This window comes from Phycodurus eques, chromosome 20 (assembly GCF_024500275.1).
Source record: "Phycodurus eques isolate BA_2022a chromosome 20, UOR_Pequ_1.1, whole genome shotgun sequence".
Lineage (NCBI taxonomy): Eukaryota > Metazoa > Chordata > Actinopteri > Syngnathiformes > Syngnathidae > Phycodurus > Phycodurus eques.
This window is the reverse complement of record NC_084544.1, coordinates 11,762,285-11,783,786: the sequence shown is the minus strand read 5'-3', so window position 1 is coordinate 11,783,786 and position 21,502 is coordinate 11,762,285. Positions and strand designations below refer to the sequence as shown.

Here is a 21,502-nt window from a genome sequence, read left to right as displayed (position 1 = left end):
CTGCCAGAGAGGTGACATTCCACATCCCTAAAGCCAGCTTATGTAGCCGGGGATCGGATTGACAAGGTCCCTGCCTTCGGCCAACGCCCAGCCCACACTGCACCTGACCCCTATGGCCCCTCCGACAGGTGGTGAGCCCATGGGAAGAGGGACACACGTTACCCTTTCGGGCTGTGCCCAGACGGGCCCCATGGGTGCAGGTCCGGCCACCAGGCGCTCTCCTTCGAGCCCCACCTCCAGGCCTGGCTCCAGAGGGTACCCCGGTGACCCACGTCCGGGCAAGGGAAAACGTCTTTCGGAATTTTTCATCTTCATAGAGGTTTTTGGAGCTGTGCTTTGTCTGGTCCCTCACCTAGGACCCATTTTCCATGGGCATAAAGCCCCAGACAACTTAGCTCCAAGGATCGTTGGGACACACAAACCCCTCCACCATGATAAGGTGACAGCTCAAAGTTATCGAAACTCATTTGTTATAACTAAAAGCCATTTGCAAATGTTTAACCTGCTATTTGGGGTTATGATGTTGAAACAACCCACAATGAAGATTCACTTTCGCCCCTCCGAACTACACTTTCTATCCATCCATTAATTTTCTTTTTACTTTGTTAAAAATGTTTATTTATCAATACCATGTCTAAATCTTTTTCTCAAATCTCCTGATTTGATCCTGCCAAACTCTGGAGGTGGCAAGATGAAAGGCTCAGACTGCTTAAATCTGACTTTGGGTTCCTTCCACCAGGCTTTAGACAGATCATAGGGCTTCCTCAACAAGGCTGTTTGTCTTTTCACTCGCCTCAAAATGTTATCTTGTGAACACACGCATCATTTGTAAACTTACACAAAGCAACATAGGAATAATCTTCAGTGGAAACAGGGGGGAAACAGCTCCTTAATAAATGAAACCGTCTCATTATATTATAATATTTTAATACAAAGCCAACATTGTAGTTGATGCATTATAGGCAATCATGGACCAAAATCCAAGGTAAGACACCGTCTGTATGAAATCCAAACAAGTAATCACATCCAATCACCTTGGATGATTTCACTCAAGGACCTCAACAGAGCTGCTGTGAAGTTAATGAGACCACTGAATTTTTTTGCAGATAATTGGAGCAGTACTATTGACCCCAACTGTTTCTCTCTTCTAAACAAACTCAAAACACAAACCTATTTTCACAGAGAGACTTGTTTCCTTTGTCAACTGCTGGTTATGTTTACCGAGCACTAACAACTAGCAAATAAAGTGGCCAGCACGCAGCCAGTAACCATTAAGCAGCAGAGTGTAGCTCTCAATTAGATGACCTTTGTTACGACATGTTAAAGATAATCTTCCAGGAAAAGGCCAGGTGGTTTTCCAAAAGCCGGACATGGCTTTGAAATGTGATTACAGCTCTGGATCGACCTAAGGTATCCCATACTGGCTGCCTCATAACGGCCTATTGATCCATCATGTGCGCGCGCACACGCACGCACCCGCACACACGCAAACATATGCCTGTGCGTACAACTACACTCACATATATGCTTGCGTTTGCACTGACAAACTAAGCTAAGATGCCGATTATAAATCAAAGGAAACCCTTTCAATTTAAGGCAAGAGATGAGAAAAAGACTGAAGGCTCTTTTCTGTCAAATTGGGTTTTCAAACACGGCTGTAGCTTAAAACCTAAAGGGGATGCCGCCCTTGTGCCCCATAAAACATAAGCGTGGGAATGGCTGAGAACCTTCAGAGACATACTCCGACACGGACATGCTTCATTGGCTGATTAGTTTCAGGGTTAACCGTGTCAACGCCAGGAGCGACTGAAGGGTAAGCACACATGGCTGTGTACATTGTGCACTTCTGACCCCAAATATTTTCACCCTCGAACAGGGATGGCCAACTTTGATAATGGGGCCACATACTGTATGCATTATCCATACCCACAGGGGCTAGAACTTGAACATGCACCATAAATCCCTACTTATTAATTCAAATATAGTATATTATACCAGCATTCATACACTATATGCACTTCCTTTACAAGTGTAAAGTACTTTTCATGAATTTAATGGAATGAACACGACTAAAGCTTCCTTAGTGCAGTCTTTTTTCAACAAGAACACTATATTTCGTGTATTGACAATGATTACAGACCTAGGTAAAGTCATGCGAATACAACAATTTCAACAACACATCATAAGGCTTCTTTATACTCGCGCGGACGTCACTGCGGCTATCCGGCGCGTAGGTTTGCCTTTATACTCAAGCGCAACCAACGTGCGCAGTTTTGAAAATGTACTGCAGTTCATCTCCAAGTCAGGGGTCTCGCTACTGCATGTATTGGCGAGGACACCACAGGGTGGAGTTTCCTCTACAGTTTTTTGGCCATTTCCGGTAGCCGTTTTTATTTTCCGTTCAGTAACGAGGAACAAAGCAACAACAATGGCGACCGTGGAACAGTGTCTGCTAGAACAAATGGACCTAGCTGACCAGATGATACGTTTAATTATGCTGCAAAATCGATCGAGAAGGCGGCGGTGTAGATGGTATGCAGAACCAAAGGGCACGCTGAGTACGTCATCACAGCATGTGACTAAAACGGACCAATCACGAGAGATGATCTCCGCGGCGTTCGACGCGCAGCAACTGTCAAGCTACGAAGAGGGGCCGTTCGGGGCAATTCGTCGGTCACGTGATGCAATGCGGGCATTGTCAGCCGTGTGACCGCGGGAGTATAAAGAGGCCTATACTCTTCATATAACCCGTCAATAGATCCTGTATGAGTACCTAGCCCTTGTTTTAAAGTGAGTGTCAAGAACATCTTGGAAACCAAAAACCAACCAAACCTGTGCCATGTTCATAGGCACAATTTGATTTGAATCATTACCAGTTGCCCGTAATTCACATGGCATCCACTTAATCGTGGGCACACACAAAGATGATGCATACGCAGCTCGCGGACCACCAGTGGCCAATGGCTGTTCTAGAGAAAAAGCCAAAATGCAATAGCCTTATCATACCTCGCTATCTCGATCCTATTTTCCCAATGATTTCCCCAGATGCTTTCCCACTCTGTTGCTCTTGCATTTTTTCCCCATGCAATCACTTTGAACAATATCTAAACCTGGTTTATTAAAGCAGACTGCAGATGAGCTTTGATCCCGTTCGGGCCATGCCCGTGACAACTGCCCAGCAGTTGCTTTCTAGGTCACACAATGGACTCACATTAAGCAATATTCCCAGCAAAGTCAATGGCAACATGCCATTTTTTTTTAACTGCTTGATATTTAAATTAGTTCGATTAAAGCACATTGTTATATGCGTCAGTAAGCTAACCACTTACATCCACATACAGGATAAGCAGGAGATACAAATTTTGTCAACCTCAAATTTATTTTGTTTTCAGCAAAGATCAAATAATAACAGAAGCCTGATGATCTGTTGTGCGCGTTGTTTTTAGCATTAACATTCCAAGTCCACAGATAACTGAACCAAATTTGTACTTACCAGCACTTAGTGTATATTGTTAATTTTGACTTTCCATTTGAGATGGCCAGCATGAGTTCTACTTTAAAATCGTTTAGTGTATACTCAGTTTAAGCTACCACAAAAACAGTGTTGCAGTTGAATTCTTTCTAGACAGATTGGTTTTACGTCATACCTGCACAGCTCTGTTTGTAATTAAAGAAAGACATACTGTACATAGAAAGTTTTATTTTTTATGTTCATCAGAGTAAGATGGTCCTTTTTCTTAATTTTATTTCAGTGGAGTTCAACAATTACACAATCGCAACATAAAGTATGATTATTGTACAGATGGTCTTAGTGTATTTGTTTTTGTTTTTTACTTTGTTGTTGTTTTAATTGTGCATCCATCCATCTTCTATAATGCATCTGCGTTCTGAATTTCTAATCTAGTTGCCAATGTATGGTTGATCACTCATTAAAACTAGTTGCAGAACCCCACACATTGCACGTGACTTCAGTCGCAGTCAGACGCGACTGAACTATTATGTTGGGCCGTGTCGGTCGGTGTGCGGCAGGCCTTAATGGACCTTGCTTTGTTTACGGCGGCAAAAACCCGCTGAAAAGAAAAGGGACTTTCCTAAACTACCAAGACAAGGTTAAGAATTAATTGCCAGGTCTCTAGACTTGGGTGTATCCCAATACTTTTGTTTACATAGTTTATGTAAGAGATGAGATACAATGGTGTAGACAACACTATCAGATTATCTAAACTTTAATCATGCAATGCAGGCCGCTCAGTCATGAGCCAGAAATGAACCCATGGGAGTCCAGGGTGTGCGTGCTGGTTAAAGAGAACAAAAATACATCTTAGAGCCAATTTATGTGTGTCTCCGTGTTCTCCATGAAAACGTTTTTTGAAAATCAGGCCGAATGTGTGCATGTGCGTCAGCTTCTGGCATGTCTTTGTTTGGGCAGATTTAATTCCCAGCCGCATGGCTTTGGCTCATTATTCATCAGCCACAGTGCTCTGAAACCCCTCCTGAGGATTCAGCATGCTGGGAGATTAAATAACGTAAATGAGCATGTACACACATACTACATTTACAAAACTATGCACACACAAAAACAAAACTCTAAGCACACAATTACCACTTAGGCAAAGCTTTGCCATGCACACACACACAAACAGGAGGAGATATGTCACACTACCCCCATTCAGTCACTGTCCAGCCAAAAAAAAAAAAAAAAAAAAGAAAGTCTACTGGGAGCTAAGTGAGCAAGGTTTTTAAAAAGAAACATGTACAGCAGCCTGTTTTGGAATCACAATATCTCCCTTTTGACTTTGGGTCCCCTTCTCCCTCTTTCTTGCTCTCCTTATTTCAGTCTCTCCCTATCAAATCCTGCTCTGCACGCCACCTCATTTGTTCCATCAGTGTCCTCAAAGTTAAACTAAGCATGCACATTCAGAATTAAGAATTAACGCTGTTGCACAAAGGGCCTACATGGATGTGTGTGTGCACGTGTATACGCGTGCATTACAGTACAGGGGAAAAAAGGAAAGAAAGTAAAAGCGTCACTTACACTGGAAGTAAAGTTCCTCATCTCCTTCTTGAGAGGCTTTGCTGTAGCCGCATTGTCTAAAAAGCGAAACAAAGACAGACATCAGTGAGTGCCCTATCCCAGTCGGGAGACACAAACAAGTACCAGATGCTGTTTATCTTGCAACGCAGTCGTTTACACGGAATGTGCAATAGCTGTGAGATGAGGGGAGAGCAAAGATGAGAGTGTCGGCTGCGGTGATGGAAGATACAGAAGAGTAATACAGAAGGCCCCCCTTGTTGCAATGGCACTCATGAGCAAGAGATGGATCTGAGGCTGAATAAGTAGAAATTCTCTCTGATTTCACTGAGCAAGTCACAGACACACACACTGATTGGACTGGAATAGATACGCGACTGTTGAACATGCACTCATTGAAGTGCATTTTACACGCTCGCCACTGTGGGGGGTCGAAACAAGAGCAAACTTTAAATATTCTGACTGGATGGTCTCTTGGCTTAGAGGGAAATTTAAACTTGTCTCTTAACCTTGGCAGGCTGGCGCATAGATGCGACAGATACACAAACACGCACCCAAACTGGAAGAGCCAGATTAATAAGTGATGAGCAGATGTTCTGGCTGGCCTGCATGTGTTCTTGGAATAGTAAAATGTCTAGAAAGCAAGCCAAGCAAAAATAAATGATGGTAAACCTTCAGTAAATTATAGTCTTCTAACTAACTGCTTACAAATACTATATACTGTAAAATCTAAATATATGACACAAAACAAAGTCACGCATTGTATTCCACTGAGTACACACACTATGTCCTAACTGTGGTGTTTATATAACAGATCAACTGCATTTATAGATGCAATCATCACATACTTTGACAGGGATCATAATTGTGTCAGATCACCACATTTTATGGAACAACAAAGTGGAAAGGGAACATAAATCATTGTATGGTACAAATTAAACAGGCCCTGCATAGTTGTTATTTGGAGTATCTTTGAGAAGAAAAAAAACATGCAGAAGGATTGCCTTTTGAAATGCTTTCCATCATTTCATGTTTACTAGCGATCATTTTCTTCAATAAAAGTGTGGGGGGGGGGGAATACAAATAAAAGTGTAGCCTCTTGGGCAAGGATGTCTAAACCTTTTCCTCTGGGGGCAGCATACAGAAAAATGGATACAAGAGCTACTTGGACGTTCTTCAAATTTTATTAAACCTGCTAAAACTAATCCATCAAGCAATTATACTGTATATTGTTTTTACTGCTACGTCACAGCTTTCTTGTTAAAAGGTTTAAGGCAATTGATTACAGATTTTTCGGGATTTTGAGGTGGCTAACGGCCCTGCATCTCACTAGAATAGATCCACCCCTGCCCTGAGCACATCTCCACATTCACAACCAAAACAAGAGCAATCCATAGCAAAGGCTGCAAGATACAAATCCTTCAATCACAGAAAATAACAGCAAAATAAAAATGCTGCAAACACAATAAAACGCACACAAATCCCAAAACTACTGCGAGAGAGAAATGCTGCACTTCCACGCTACACAACGGAAGTCAGCAAGGCCACTTGAGAGCGCAACCTCTGAGATGGACCAAGGGACTGTTAGACCAGGGAGTGCCGATCATGGATACTAGATATGCCGAGGTGGTGGCCATGTTGCTGAGGGCGTCATTCCCATAGAAGGCAATCCGTGGACACGAATTTAGCCGTAATTTGCTCAGTTCTCAACTGATTTTCATGAGGATTACTGTTTTGTTAACGCCAAAGCGCAGACTGTCACTACTTAACATTTTATAAAAATCCCAAATAATAATAAAAAAAAACAACATTTAATAAAAAGAAAAAAAACATATACCTGTGGTGCCTCCGATCTCACAGGACTGGTCCGTCCCAGACGTCGCGCCACCTAGTGGCCTGGCGGACTTCTGTTGTGTGGCGTGAAATTGCAGCATTTCTCTCGCAGTTGTTTTGAGATTTGTGTGTGTTTTGTTGTGTTTGCAGCATTTTTATTTTGCTGTTATTTTCTGTGATTGAAGGATTTTTTTTCTTTTGCAGTTTTCTGTGATTGTATCATTTTTATCTTGCAGCCTAACAAACCCACGCTGCCATCCTTCTTTAGTTATATGCCAACCTACATGTATGTGCTTTAGATAAACAATCCACGTCTACTGGGCTGTGGACTGCTATCAGTCTGTAGGACATTTGTTACTGGACTACGGAGATGACTGAAAGAAAAATATTGTCTTGATCATCACGTCAAAATGCTTGTCTTAGGCACTTGATACTGTAGTAAAATAGTATGCCCACAAGCTAGTAAAAATGACAAACGTCTTTGGAGAGCTTCTTCCGAAATGGAAACTGCCCAGATGTTGAAATAGAAAAAGAAGAGCCTACAAAATCCAAGAAGGAAACTGCAATTAATAGGCAATATCAGCAGTCCTACTTTATATATGGATTTATCGCAGCAGGTGATACTCACACACCGAAACCCGCTCTGTGTAACATGCGGCAACAAGCTCACAAATTAGCCAATGAAGCTTTCAAAACGGATTCAGCACATGGAGACCAAGCACCCTGAATTGAAAGACAAGCTTTTGGATGTTTTTTTTTCCAGTGACGGCAACCAAAACAAAGACGACTGGAGAGAAGTCATACACTTCGAGAGTCACTGTCTTACATTATCTAAGAAGGGACCGGCTTGTTGAAGAAAATCAAGCGGGAGGGGGTCCCACTTATTATAACAACATTCAGCTAGTGGTGAATTGCAGTTTTATTAATTGATTTGTTTCTGTGTCTGTCTGTCAAAGCGTGTCTGTGAAAGCGGTCCGTGGGGCGAAAAAGTCTGGGAACTCCTGCTTTGGAATGCATTTATAAGCGATGTCAATGTATCTTTTCTTTTTTGGGGTGAGGGGTCTTTTTGCGTCCCCGTGTGAGTGTTCTCGTGGGGAGACGTGACCGAGGATGAGGCTGACACATCCCTCAGCCAGTGTAACAGCAGGGTCTGAGACAAGGTCAAGGCCTTGTCTGTCAAAACACACGAGCAGACACATGCAACAGAGATCCTCAGGGCACAAGCTACTACACAGAGGAGGCGAGACAAGAATTGATAGACAAGGGAGCACACTACAGGCGGAATGGGACAGATACGAGGACGGAGGGTATAATAGGACTAAGAAAAACAAGATGAGAGACGTAAGGGGGTTAGAGGCAAGGGAACATATTGGCGACAGGGCGAAGAGACTTTGTATCCAGAGAGACAGTGAGGGAAAAACTATATTGACAAATGTATTGGGACATTTGTCCATCACGGTTCCAGGGACTGAAAAGGCAACAAAATATGAAATGGGAGAATTTTCATTTATCTGGGACGATATTTGACAAGATTTTCAAGTGTATGCGTGGGAATTTTTGTTACATTGACACTACAGAAAAGCATATTGTATACAGTAAAAGGTCAGAACCTGGCTCAAAATCGAATAATAATAATAAAAAACCACATTCATGTCAAAAAACTCCATTTAATAGAACGACACAACACAAATGTGAAACAGCACCAAGCCCTAATGTGGTCATGCTGGGGTTTTGCTAATTTGCATTGATCTTGACAGAAAGTCAACAGATATGCAATGTGAGGAGACAAGACAACTCAGCTAGGGAGGAAGGAAATAAGGAAGAGGGGGCGTCATCACAGCAGGGTTAAATCACATAGCTGGAATTCTTTTCCATCAATTCTTTTGAAATGTCAGATATGATTAAAAAAAAAATAGTGGCTTCTTTTTGGGATATTTCACTTTTTAACTGGATTTCGTAAAATGTTGGGGGGGACAGAACTGTGGTTATAAAAGGAACTGGCCCAAACAGCTTGACGACAAAATGGAGAAAAAAGAAGAACTTCTTTCGCTTATTAGCATTTTATTTGTATGAGGAAAGCAAAAGAAAGAAAATAAACCACTAAGGGATAAATGCAATGGCAGGAGGACTGCAGGGAACAAAAAAAGGAAGATTTAGAGGATGGGGGTGTGGGGAATGCATGCCAAGTGTACCTGGGCATCAGCTGTGTGAAGGGAGGAAGAGGAGAGAGAAGAGGAGGAGGAGGAGGAAGAGTGGAGAAGGATGTCGAGAGCAGCACCACGCTAGCAGGAGTTACATTGGAGGAGCTTGAGCAGACACTGCTGGGAAGAAGACAAGGGGGTGGGGTAGGGGAGGGGCTCTTTTCAGTACTTTGAAAGGCTGGTAAAGCAAAACATTTGGACTCATTAATTCCTCGAAATATTTACAGATTGTATCTGCTGGCAGTAAAAATAATAATCATGGATCCTTATTTCGACAACATCTATTTATCTAATTTGAAAAAAAGACCTATGCTCCCATATGAATGGTAGATAAATATGGTTGCTAACTTGCTTGCCAACTTTGTCTCCATTATCTCACCCCAGCAAATGCACTGCAAATGCATAAGACTAAATAATATATTGTATCAATGAGACTAAACTGAAACCAAAATAGTCTGATCACTGAAACACCTTATTAGAGACAGTAACACTAATACCAACACTGACATCTTGACAGTCGTATACATTTGAACTATCGATCAGTGTGTTTTAACTGCCAGAGTATGCAATCACAAAATCATTCTAATCTATGAGCCTTTGTTCAAGTAATTGCACGGTATGTTGCCCGTTTCTGTGCCTGACCAATCAGAGGCAGTCAGGAGCTTACAGTGAAAAGATTCAGAAATATGATAAATAACTACAAGAGTGCCATGGACAGAATTGAAGCCCAGCTAAAACAAATGCCTAATAAAAAGAATGCGTGTCATTTTTTTGCACAGCTCTGTATAAGACACAGACGACAACAAGTCACACTCCCTATTTCTCCCGGTATCTCCGAATACCTTGACACTGCAGACATGCACCCACTCAATCACACTCATACACTGTGGTGTGACCACTGAAGGGTAAGCCATCCCTTTCACTGACCAGTCAAGGCTGAGCTTCCTGGAGAATGTTCAGTCAATGCCCTCGAACTCTGCTTCTATCAAACTTTGTCAGGCACCAGTGTGTGTGCGTGATGAGCATGGTGAGTGATGTATTTTTGTGCAGAGATGGATGGTCAGAGAAGTAACTACAAAATGCACCTCTTCCTGTCTTGTCCATTGGACCATTTATTTGGTGTTGTGATATGTGCTTAATATAGCGCCTGGTACATCAACAACAACATGGGAAAGAGACCTCATCCCAGATGACTGAGGGGGAAATGCAGACTGCATGCTGGACTGGTTGCCAGTTCATCGCAAGTGAATGAGATATTGACCATGAATCGAGTCCAGGTGCAAGTCAGGTATGTCAACCACTGCATTGCAAGAAACCAAAAAAAAAAAAAAACAATTGAACATCAGCTAGAACAAGGCATGCTGACCACCACCACCAACGGATGAGGACAAGGTTCTCCTGTATTCTCGGGAAGTAAATATGAAGTATTTCAGTTTTTCATGTCACCCATATTTTAATGGCTCAGCACGAATAGAACCTCAGCTGAAAAGGTATTACAAATTCTTATTTATTCATACTAAGGTTTTGACAGATACAATTAAAAAATATCATCAAAAAAGTCAGTAAAAATGTACAGATTTCAAATAAGGAAGGACGCTTGACAAAATAGCTAGGCTATCAAAGAGAGGAAACAATATTGATTGGAGCCAGCATTTTATATTACTGCAGAGTGGACGAGAATCTGGATACAGTCAACCAAACATCGTATAAAACTTTAAAGGATTAAAAATCGAGCAGGCTTTGTCTATGATGTTGCTTTGCTGGGTCCAACATCTCCCTGTTGGATACGAGACCATTATCATCATCATCAGCTTGTGTCCAAGCCTTTGTGTGAGCATCGTGACTCAATTTGCATGTGTGCGAGTCAGCAGGCAGATCGGTACATCTAAGAGCCTCCAGCCGTGTCTTCAAGCTGGCTGTCATTGCAAACACAAGAGCCTGATAATTGAGGCATCAAGCCATTCCACTCCTTGTCTCCACACAAAACATATGGACCAAGATAATGGTGCAGCGGTGATGAACAATGGAGAACCACGTTCAATGGAATGCAGTGATGAGGAAGAAAAAAAAAATCAAAGATGGGGAGAAAGATAAGCATTATTATTCCATAAAGCGTGGGGTGTGCTGTGAATATTCTGCCTCTCCTCAAAGCAAACACCTGTATATGGCAGAGTTTCATGTATTTCGTCTATTTCTACGTTAGCGTTCACGAGGCTTTGCATGGGTTTTGAACACGTCTGTCATGTTCATCCCATGAATTCCTTCATGTGTGTGTGTGTGTGTGTGTGTGAGAGAGAGGGAGAGAGAGAGAAAAAGAGAACGCATGAGATCGTGTTACTACTCACTTGAACCCATTTCAGCACCCAGTTGACCCCATCATTGTGCCTTCACGTTTGTCTCGAATCGGTCCGGTTCTAGCAACATAATAATATTTTCTCTATACTGGCAACATCACACAGTTGCCTACTGTCACTGGCCACCACCTCAGTTACACTGGCACGATTTTAATACGATCCGATGCAAGAGGTGTATCAAATATACTGCCAAAGATAATAAACACTTTTCATTGTCACTGTCAGTGAGCTATTCATTAAACAATCCCATCAAAAGTCAGATTTGATTAAAAATCTACCCTTCATTGTATATTATTATTGTTACTATCCAGGCTGATGTGACGCAAGATGCCTAACGTGCTATTACACTGCAGTATACTTTATGTAAGTACAGATACCATGCATATTCAAAACTCTGTCAAAATGCCTGACTCGGCATTGAAGAATCATATGGACAAGTTGTCCAATTGTGAATAAATAAAATGGGTGTCTCATGACTAAAATACCTTAATAATAACCTTACTGCCTCTCAGTATGGAAATAATGGCTAAATGTGGAATTGTTCATTGCAAAATATGGATATTTTCAGTGCAGGATGCAGTACACTACTCAGAAAAAGTTAAGGATACTCAGTTGAAATATCAGGATGAACTTGAAATGCACTATAACCTTTATAGATGAACTTAATTTGACCTTCTCTAAACCTTTGAATGCACGTCAAACTTTACCATTTCAAGTACTGTTTTGCATCTATGATTAATTCTAAGGACGTCCGTCCACTTCTATGCCTTTCTGTGACACAGTCCCTCTGTATCTGACAATCCAAGCTCATTGGCCACTTTCCTCTGTTGTTGTTGTTTTAAGGCTCGCGACGGTGAGATACTGTTGATACATTATGTGTTGTCTTGAACTCAGGATGTCAAAATGTAAACAGCGTAATGAAGAGTACTGCTTAAATACCAATTCTAATTGAACCAAGAAATGTATTGGTTGATTGATGGCTCAAACACATGCTGCAAACTTCGACGTTCAGCTCTTTGTCAGTTATGAATGAGTGAAACAGATGGTTTTAGAGAGTCACATTAAGTTCACCTGTAAAGGTTATAGTGCATTTGAGGTTCATGAAGACATTTCACACGAAAGCCAGATATGACTATAGGAGGTGGCACGTGATGTGCATTGAGTATATTGGCCAGTGCAGGGGGTCTTATTACGTGAACTGTGCCTAAGTGAAGCTTATACTATTAGGCACTACTACATTTTGAATGCATTGTAGTCCTTAATATGGGCAAAATTAAATATTAGATTATTGTGAGAACACCGTGCTTCATTGAGACAAACTTTCAAGTTTCTACTTGCTGTCCCCAAAAGATATACTTGATTAGATCGGAGGAAATGTATATTTGATGGATCTAAAATACATCTAACAATTTTGATTGTAGTATTTGCAGATTCCTTCAAAAGAGGGATTCCTTTTATTTTTTTGAATTAGTGTAATCTGGATTACATGAGCCAGTGTTTGTCCATGTCATATGCAGGTTTGTGAGACATTTAAGGATATGCTGTGAATTCGTATGAATAGTGAGAATTAATGATTGTATGTAAGTGTGCATGTGCGCCTCTTTTTTGGGCTTTACCTCCTCCAGATGTGCAGTCCAACTCCCATAGACAGCAGCATAACGAGTGCCGCCACTGACACGACGGCAATGATCACCACAGGACTCTGTTCACTGGATGCCAGGGCCACTGCAAAAGTAAAAAAAAAAATTGTTTTAATAGGTTGTCGATAAAAAGATGGGGGAGAAAACAAACAAAAATAAATGATGCAGGCACACTTTAGCATGTTCAACAGCAACATTAGGTACACCATGCTAATTGGGGCCCTGCAACGAATAAATTGCCTTTTTAGGAGCTTCAACCTGCTCGAAAACTCACCGATTGTACATTTTCACCAATCGACACAAAATTGGGTGAATGTCTTAAGAGGACATAACGTGCGAAATTGAACAGCAACGTTGTTATTTTAATCCATGTATCAATTATCTTTTCCATTTTCATTTGGTGATCGAAAAATGTAAACATGACAGATTATTGTGTTATTTGTTTTTTAATAAAAAAAACACCAAAATAAAAAACTTTAAAAATTGCCTGACCTTCCATGTTTCAATATTTGAATCAGATCAAAATCTGAAATTGAAAAACGGACCACTGGACTGAGTTTGATGTGGAATTGGTTGTATACGTGATACAGAAGTTTAGTAATGAGCATCAGTAAAGGTACGTTAGTCTGTCAGGACGTCAGCCATCAACCATATTATAATATGAACAATTATGTTTTGTTGAAAGGAAGAAAATGAAGAAGGAATACATAGTTGCTTTCACTGCTATTTATCTGTCTAGCTGCATTGTTTTCAAGTCAATGTTGACACGGAATGCCACATGTGGACAAGTAGACCTGGGGCAAATCATGGCAGAGCATGACATCAAGATTTGATGATCATTCAAGCCTTTATCATGAAAAAGGGGCACATTGATTGCTGCTTGCAGCTTGAATTATTACTGCGTTTACAATGGTCAAGAGTTGAATTCCAGTCTTTTTGTTATGTGTCTAATGGAGCTAAAAAAGGCTAAGGAAAATATTAAAAACACCTCTCAGCGTGATGCAGTTCAACACCACCATAAACTATCAAAACAGTAAAAAACACTTTTTCCCCATGCCTTAATTGCAACGAAAAAATACAATACGTGACATTGTCAAGTAGTGTTTATATTTTGTGTTGTTGCTCGGCTACATTTCCTATGTAGCTACCAGGATGTTAGAATGTGGCTGCCTTGAAAAGTTTCTGAGGTCATCACTTGTTTGACACTTCTCAGCTCGTCTGAGGCAAGAATAGGCATCATCCCTAAAGTTACTGTAAAACTAAGACCTCTCTTGCAAAACATAAAAAAGTCAACTGCTCTTTGTGTAAAAATTTAGTTTGGCCAAAAATAAAGGAACAAATGAGCCGTGCTAGATTTGGTCTTTTGACCGAACGTGGGAGATTCTGGATGCACACAGCAGCTTTTATTTAAATTTGCCTCTGCATATAATGTGAAGCAGCACAGCACTAAAAATCCCATTGCTGAATATAAAAAAGCTTGCTTCCATTAGAAGTTAGATGCATAAAGCACACGCAGAGAGTAAAAACTACACTCTGAGGTGTTATCAAAGACCAACTGTTTCACAGGTTCACCAATAAAACGTTGAATCTTTACACATTATCTCAAACACTGTCCCATTGCTGACTAACTCTAGCTGCTCGCCACATTGTTTAGGCTGGCCGCATGCCCAACACAACCCCCCCCCCCGCATCTTAAGTCACCGGCTGCCTGGAGGTGCTCGGCTGAGAGGCGTGAGCGGGGAGTTAGAGAACAGGACAAGGCCGGGAGATGTTAAAAGGCTACTCACGCTCTCCCAGTGTCTGCAGTTCCAGGGGAGCGCTGTAGGCTCCGTAGTCAATGGGAGGAGACGATGATGACGAGGAAGAAGAGGAGGAGGAGGATGAAGAAGAAGAGGAGGAGGGATAAGTAGAAGACGAAGATGACGAGGAGGCAGAGGATGAAAGAGGGGAAGAGGACAGTGATGAGGAGGGCGCTAGTGTAGTGAAGGGACGAATGAGGAAGACGTAGGTGGTGCCGGCTTTCAGGTTGTTGACACTGATGCGTGTGGCGGACGTCTTCACAGTAGAATAACTTTGATCCTTTTGCTCCTGTGGAGCCAGAACTTGCAATTAGAGAAACAACAACTGATGGATTGAATCCGTGTGTGACATGTTCATCACACCGCACGCTTTCAATGTAACACTTTCAAAAAGTTGCAGGTGTCCCATTTGACCAAAAAGGAAAATAACCCAGACACAAACGTGTGCGTGGATCTGCTAAATTTGGTCATGTACACTTCGTCGAGTACAGCTGCATCATAAGATAGCGTAACAAAGAGGTGTCAAAAATTGCAAAGTACAGTATATGTACTGTAAATGCATCTCAATATATTACAATATCGTGGAAAGGTTATTTCAACTCATTTACTATATACAGTAGATACAATAAAACAGGATGCAATATTTCATGATTAAAAAATGTAACTTTATTATTACAGCTTACAGCTAATAAAAATGCACCACAGCAAGAAATTCAAATATTACACAAGAAACAATAAAAACAATAACATAGAAAAACGGTCGTAATCAGCCTTTTGCTGATTTAATTATTACCGGTAGGTGAGTTTCACTTTTTAAATTGAAGCACTGCAATACATAAATTTTCAATGATAAGATAATTGAGATGTACCTGTATACAGTATTTGCATTTACAGTATGCAATACATGGTTATAGACAATCACAATGAAACCCACTGGGCAACTTTTCTCATGCATTTTTTTAATGTAAAAAAGCTGGTTTTGTCACTCCAGAATGTTGAAGATTTTAATGTATATATTTATCAACTCTTCAACCCTTTGACAAAAAACAAACAAACAGCTTTTTATGGATACGTGTCAAAATTCAGAAGCCATTTTGCCCCATGTTGATCTCTAAAGTACCCTAGTGAAGATAAGCGGTACAGAAAATGGATGGATGGATGGATGCTCTCTAAAGTACTATTACATACACAACAAGTTGGAAAATGTTACCAATTAAACTGTTACCCAGGTAAAACAATGTATAGGCTACAAAAATGAAAATGAAATAAACTTTTGCTCTTGCAGTTGGGAAAGAGTGCTAGTAATCTGCCTGATACTGCTAAGAGTTTGTGATACTGTCACCAAAATATGGTAAACTGCTCTCAGTATGCACATGCAGTCCACTGCAGACTACAACCACAATAATAAACTATAGATCTCATTAGATTGTGCAGGTGCACTTAATGTTGTGTCCGCCGAGTATATGTTGTTCATGCCAGTTTGTGAGAAAGACTCGCACAAGCATCCATTACCATAATTACTCTAGTCTGATATGTTATTCATTATTTGTATTTTTTTTGGGGGGGGGGGGGGGGTCATTTGCTTGCAACTTTTGTAGCATCGCTGCATTGGTAGTCATCGTTTTCTCTTGATGTGTCTCTTTTGGCATAATGACTGAGGCATACAAATCAGGTACAATAATGACTCGGATTTGCATGCAATGATTAAAAAAAAAAAAAAAAATGAAGCTTGTGACTTTTTTGTAGCCATTAGTGAGTAAACATAAATGCATAGAATACTCGATATTTCACTTTCTAGTCCAGATGTATGAGCATGGCGCATAAGGGAATAAAAATGCTTTGAAAAGTTGAAACATTCATTAATTCTAGATATGAGGAGAAAAAAATACCACTCACTGCTGCATGTCATTTATTACATTGAAACACAAGCGGGAGCAAATGTTTAGCAATATTTTTGGCTGTTATGTGGGCCCGCAGTTTAACGCAATGCCTTAATCAGAGAAGAAAAATGGTATCACACCTTTTCAGCCATACCATTTTTAAAACACTTCTACAGGCTCTTTGTTGTTGTATAATTGTATTGCCTTTTCATTTCATGGCTTTGCAACAATGTTCCTGTCTCACTTGGTTATTTTCTATCCATCCCCTGCACTCTTGCTTTTATCTGCTACCCTCATAAAGGTTCTTCTTTCAATTCTCTCCAGCACCATGCTCTTGGAAATAGTAAGTCATGTCATCTTTTCTTAATCTGTTATCCATCTAATATATTATCTAACCTGCTCTCTGCCTCTGGTACTGTATCTCAATCTTACCAAATCCTCGCTGCCTCATATCTCCTCACTTTTTGCCTGTCTCACCGGGCCTACCCCTTTTCGATGCGGCAATACAGAAAAAGGTAACATCTTTTAATAAATATGGCAAAGCATGTAGACGAGAAGGTGTGAAAAGGGTGGTACAAGCGTGACAGACATAACCAAAAACGGGGTTGTTGCTTCAAAATACACCGTATGAAAATGTTGGGAGTGTGACAGCTGTGAGTTTACGTGCATGACAGATTTACTATGACGACCGACTGTTGAGAGCTGTGTTAAATTAGTGTGGCAAGACATTATCAATTACCGTGGTTATCCACGGTAATTGATAATTAAAAACAGGCCCTTATTTAAACACCTTTAAAAAATATTTTCAACTGGCAGATGTTTAACTGCCTATAAACAACTCTACCTTACACCTGAAGCTCATATCATATATATTCTTTCAGCCAACCTGTGTTTGTGATGGCTACCGGTGGCCAGAGGTGGGGGACTGGAGGCCATTGTAGGACAACTGGTCCCCTTGGACAAACCTAGGTGGTCAACTGGTCCTCGGATAGGATTCAAAGAAATTTTGTAATTTACATTATTCAGACATACATTTTCATGAAATTTTAAATTGAGATTTCAGTATTTTGAAATTAATTTTCAAGTTATTAGTATATTAGTAATGTAAGGTAATTTTGATCATAAATGTGCAGTAACTTTGCTCAAAAACTATTTTTCACATATACTGTATATCACACCGGCAGTGATCCCACAAGCTGAAAAAAAAGTTACATTAATTTTGTTGTTAAATTTATTACGTGGACTAGTTTTCCACATTTTCGAGGACCAGTTGTCCTAGGTACTCACTTTTGAGAACCAGTTGTCCAAGCACCAGCTGTCCACTGTCATCATTCCTCTGTGCCTTATCGTCACTGATACTGTCATGAGGAAGGGTTATTCACATTCGGATTCCAAATTCTTGTTTGACTTTTGCACCAATTGATACATAACATTTTAAGGTCAAGCTCCAAAATGTTCCACAACCAAGGTTTGGGCTCAGTTTGTCCACTGCACATTCAGTTTTTATGACTTCTTACATTTTAAAACTGGCTTTACCTTCTCGTAGTATTTGACTTCGTATTCCGTCCGGCTTCTGTTTAGGGACAAAGGTTGCCTCCACACCAACGTGATGCTTTTTTCCTCAATCTTCTCGGCTCGTAGCTCACTTATCAGAGATGAAGCTACATAAACAGGAAGTGCGAGAGAGAAGAATAGAAAGTCACTTTTTAAGAACTTTGGTCTTCTGAAGATACAGTCCTCTCAATAGCTTTCTATTTGTCAAGGACATAAGTAACATTTTTGCTCTTGCAGTTACAGTGTGACAGTGTAAGAAAGGACCTCTTTTCTCCTTTCAAAAACGCATATTGATTTATTCAGCAACCCGACAGTATTTTCAGTTCAGATTTGAAAGAAAAAGCATTTTATATTTAAGGACAGATGGGGGAGTCCGCCAATATTCTACTTCAGGAAGAAGGAAGAAAAAAGGAGCAGGACAGCAGTAATGGATTAGTCATTCAAGAGACCTTGTGCATGTGTACGTGCGTGCGTGTGTTTGCGTGTGCGCGCGCGTGTGTGTGTGTGTTGGGGGACAGAAGCGCATTGAGACTGACAATAGATCAATGCAGATATGGATTGACTGACAAGTTGGCATCGACATAAGACTAAAGGATGGAGACTCTTCCAAATTCAAACACCCATTTTATTTTTTTTTGTGCTCTTTGAGTCTGTCAATTAATCTAACCACAATAACTTTTTCTCAGTCGCTCCATGAGAGGCAAAGTCATGCTGAAAGATTACCAACTTCTTAGTCCGGATGAACACAAAATGGTTAAATAATCCATGTCCAAGAATTCATTATGTCCCTTTTCAATCCTGAGGGTTGTTTTTCCATTTTGTATTTTGTTTTGTAATCTGAGCCTAAAATTCAAATACAAAAATCTGTCTTCTTGTTGTGTTTGATTAAAAAACAAAAAATGAAATAATGAATTACTTTTTCATTTTTTGATTTGTGATTGCCAATTGAAAATGAAAAGAACAAATGATATGCACATTTTCAAGTGACACAATTCAGACTTGGCAGCATAAACAGAAAAATATATTGTATGTATTACAACACCACTAATAATAATAATAGGGTAGGCTTAGTTAGTCAAAATGTTCTTAAATTTTGGTAGACTTTAGCAATTAGGAGCAATGTAAGGGGGTGTTTACAGTGAGTTTTTTTCAATAAATTTAATTTGATAAAAATTAAATCATTATTGTTTCCAAATCTCCCAAAGCCCTTAATAATTTTCTTTGGCATGAAAGTTACTTTTCGTAGTTTTTCTCTGTTGTTCCCCCCCCCCCCCGGACACAATTGCGTTGTCACATGTCCTTTCTGCAGCCGAATCGGTAACCTTAAAAGTGAACTCCCCTTCGTTCTTGCTGCTGTCCTTCTTTCGGCTCATCTTTTCACCTGACCTTTAACCAACATTTCATCTATTTTCTTGATGGCAACAGCCACACTGCAATGTTTGACTCAAGAGACAAATACTTCACGTCTGCAAACAAAATAATCTGAAGCTCCATCATGCTCCACCCTCATATGAATCAAGATGACAGTCAATTAAGCAACAGATTTAAAAACACACTCCAGCTGTCTAAATTTGGCTTTAAAAAACAAAAAACAAACAAAAAAAAACATTGATTCATGGAATATTCTGTAACAGTCAGAATTGTCGCAGTTTGCTTGTGTCATCAGCCGCTATTGAGAACTTGATTACATGCATGGTTGACAGGAGGAAGAAGAAAACACACACTTTATGATTGCTCTGTTAAGGTACTGTATTTCTTGGTTGTTCCTCACAAAATCATTCGTTGGCTTTTATAACACTTCCTGCACATCCAGGACACGAAAGAGATTGTCATAGATGGCCACAATCCTCTTAATTTTTGCACATTTCAAATATGAGAGGAGAACCAGCTAATATTTTACAAATATGTGTGCAGTGTAATGCATCAAGTCAATATAATGAAGCCATTCATTTTAATTTGTACTGTATATTAGGGGCAGTGTATATGTAGAAGAATGGACAACGTACTGATTATAATAAAATAAGGAGTAAAATCATTCTTCATCATTCATGACGATACTTATAAAAATCCCCCCCCCCAAAAAACAACAGTTGAGTGTTTCATTACAACCTTAAAATGCACGATGCTAAATGAACTCACAGGGTGACCTTTGTTAAATGAAAATTCAAGACTGAAACCATGCCGTGTGTGCAGATGCATACATTAAAAAGTCATAATCATTGATAGTTTACTGTCTGGAAAGCAGGAAACAAATTAGGTAAAGGCTATGAAACCCAACTTAGGAAAAGGATGGCTGCCCGGCAAACATTCAACACAATAGTGTATTAAGACCAAAAAATAAATACATCAACAACTTGTTTAATCGTTCCTCTTTTAAACTGGACTTATTTTCTTATTTACTTATTTTCGATACGCCTTTTCAGGAGTTTCAGTTGTTAATACAGTATATATTATATTTCCAAACATATCTGCTGACATACAATATGGACAGACGACTACTATCCTTTCTGAAAGTCAAACGACCACTTCAGGAACAAAAATATTTTCATGATGGAACTAGTGGACAAAGGCGAACACAACTCTTGAGACTCCATACAGAGGAAAACCTCAGCTTAATACACTAAATCAAAAACATAGAGTGAATCTGCTCACCTCACCTTTAACTGCAGACTGCTGTTTGCACTTCTTTGCTTGCTTTGTGCTGAATTATGCATAAGACTGGTGCTTGCCCCTGAATCCCAGAACACATTAGAGCTCAATCTCACCACCAAAGAACACGTTTGGATGATTTCGCTATAGATTTGCACCCACAATCACCTTCCCGCTTTACACCTCTGCCGCTGAAAATAAGGGGTCTTTCACTACTGTGCAAAGACGACTTGCAAGGTCCAAAGTGCAGGTTTGCATTTTTGAAACATAAATGATCCAACTAACAATTGTGTGTACCATGCAAAATTTGATACCTTGTGAAATATTCAGGTACTGTTGCAAAAATCATTAAAAACATGTCTGTCAATGATAGAAAACAGTACAGTGTACACAATAATAACATAATACAAAAGCCATATTACATTTAAAATGTTTTCTGTCACTCAAGTCAGGAGTATGAAATTGTACTTTAGGGGCTAGATTTGATGTTGACTATAATCTAAAAAGCTAAAACAGACAATGACTTTCACATGCAGTGTAGAAAAGGCGGCAGCAATGCA

General features: G+C 40.1%; 1 protein-coding gene across 3 annotated transcripts in view; it reads right to left on the bottom strand.

Moving 5' to 3' along the window:
• LOC133395401 (ephrin type-A receptor 7-like) overlaps window positions 1–21,502 on the bottom strand; it is a 151,833-nt gene that overhangs the window by 18,211 nt on the left and 112,120 nt on the right. For 2 of the 3 annotated variants that reach the window (XM_061664244.1, XM_061664245.1), the window contains exons 6-9: window positions 18,276–18,400; window positions 14,848–15,148; window positions 13,037–13,145; window positions 5,036–5,091 (exon numbers count right to left, since the gene is read on the bottom strand). In XM_061664244.1, coding sequence (XP_061520228.1) covers window positions 5,036–5,091; window positions 13,037–13,145; window positions 14,848–15,148; window positions 18,276–18,400 — 591 coding nt within the window. Of the gene's footprint in view, window positions 1–5,035; window positions 5,092–13,036; window positions 13,146–14,847; window positions 15,149–18,063; window positions 18,098–18,275; window positions 18,401–21,502 lie in introns of those variants that run through there. The other variant, XM_061664246.1, reaches the window with a different exon arrangement.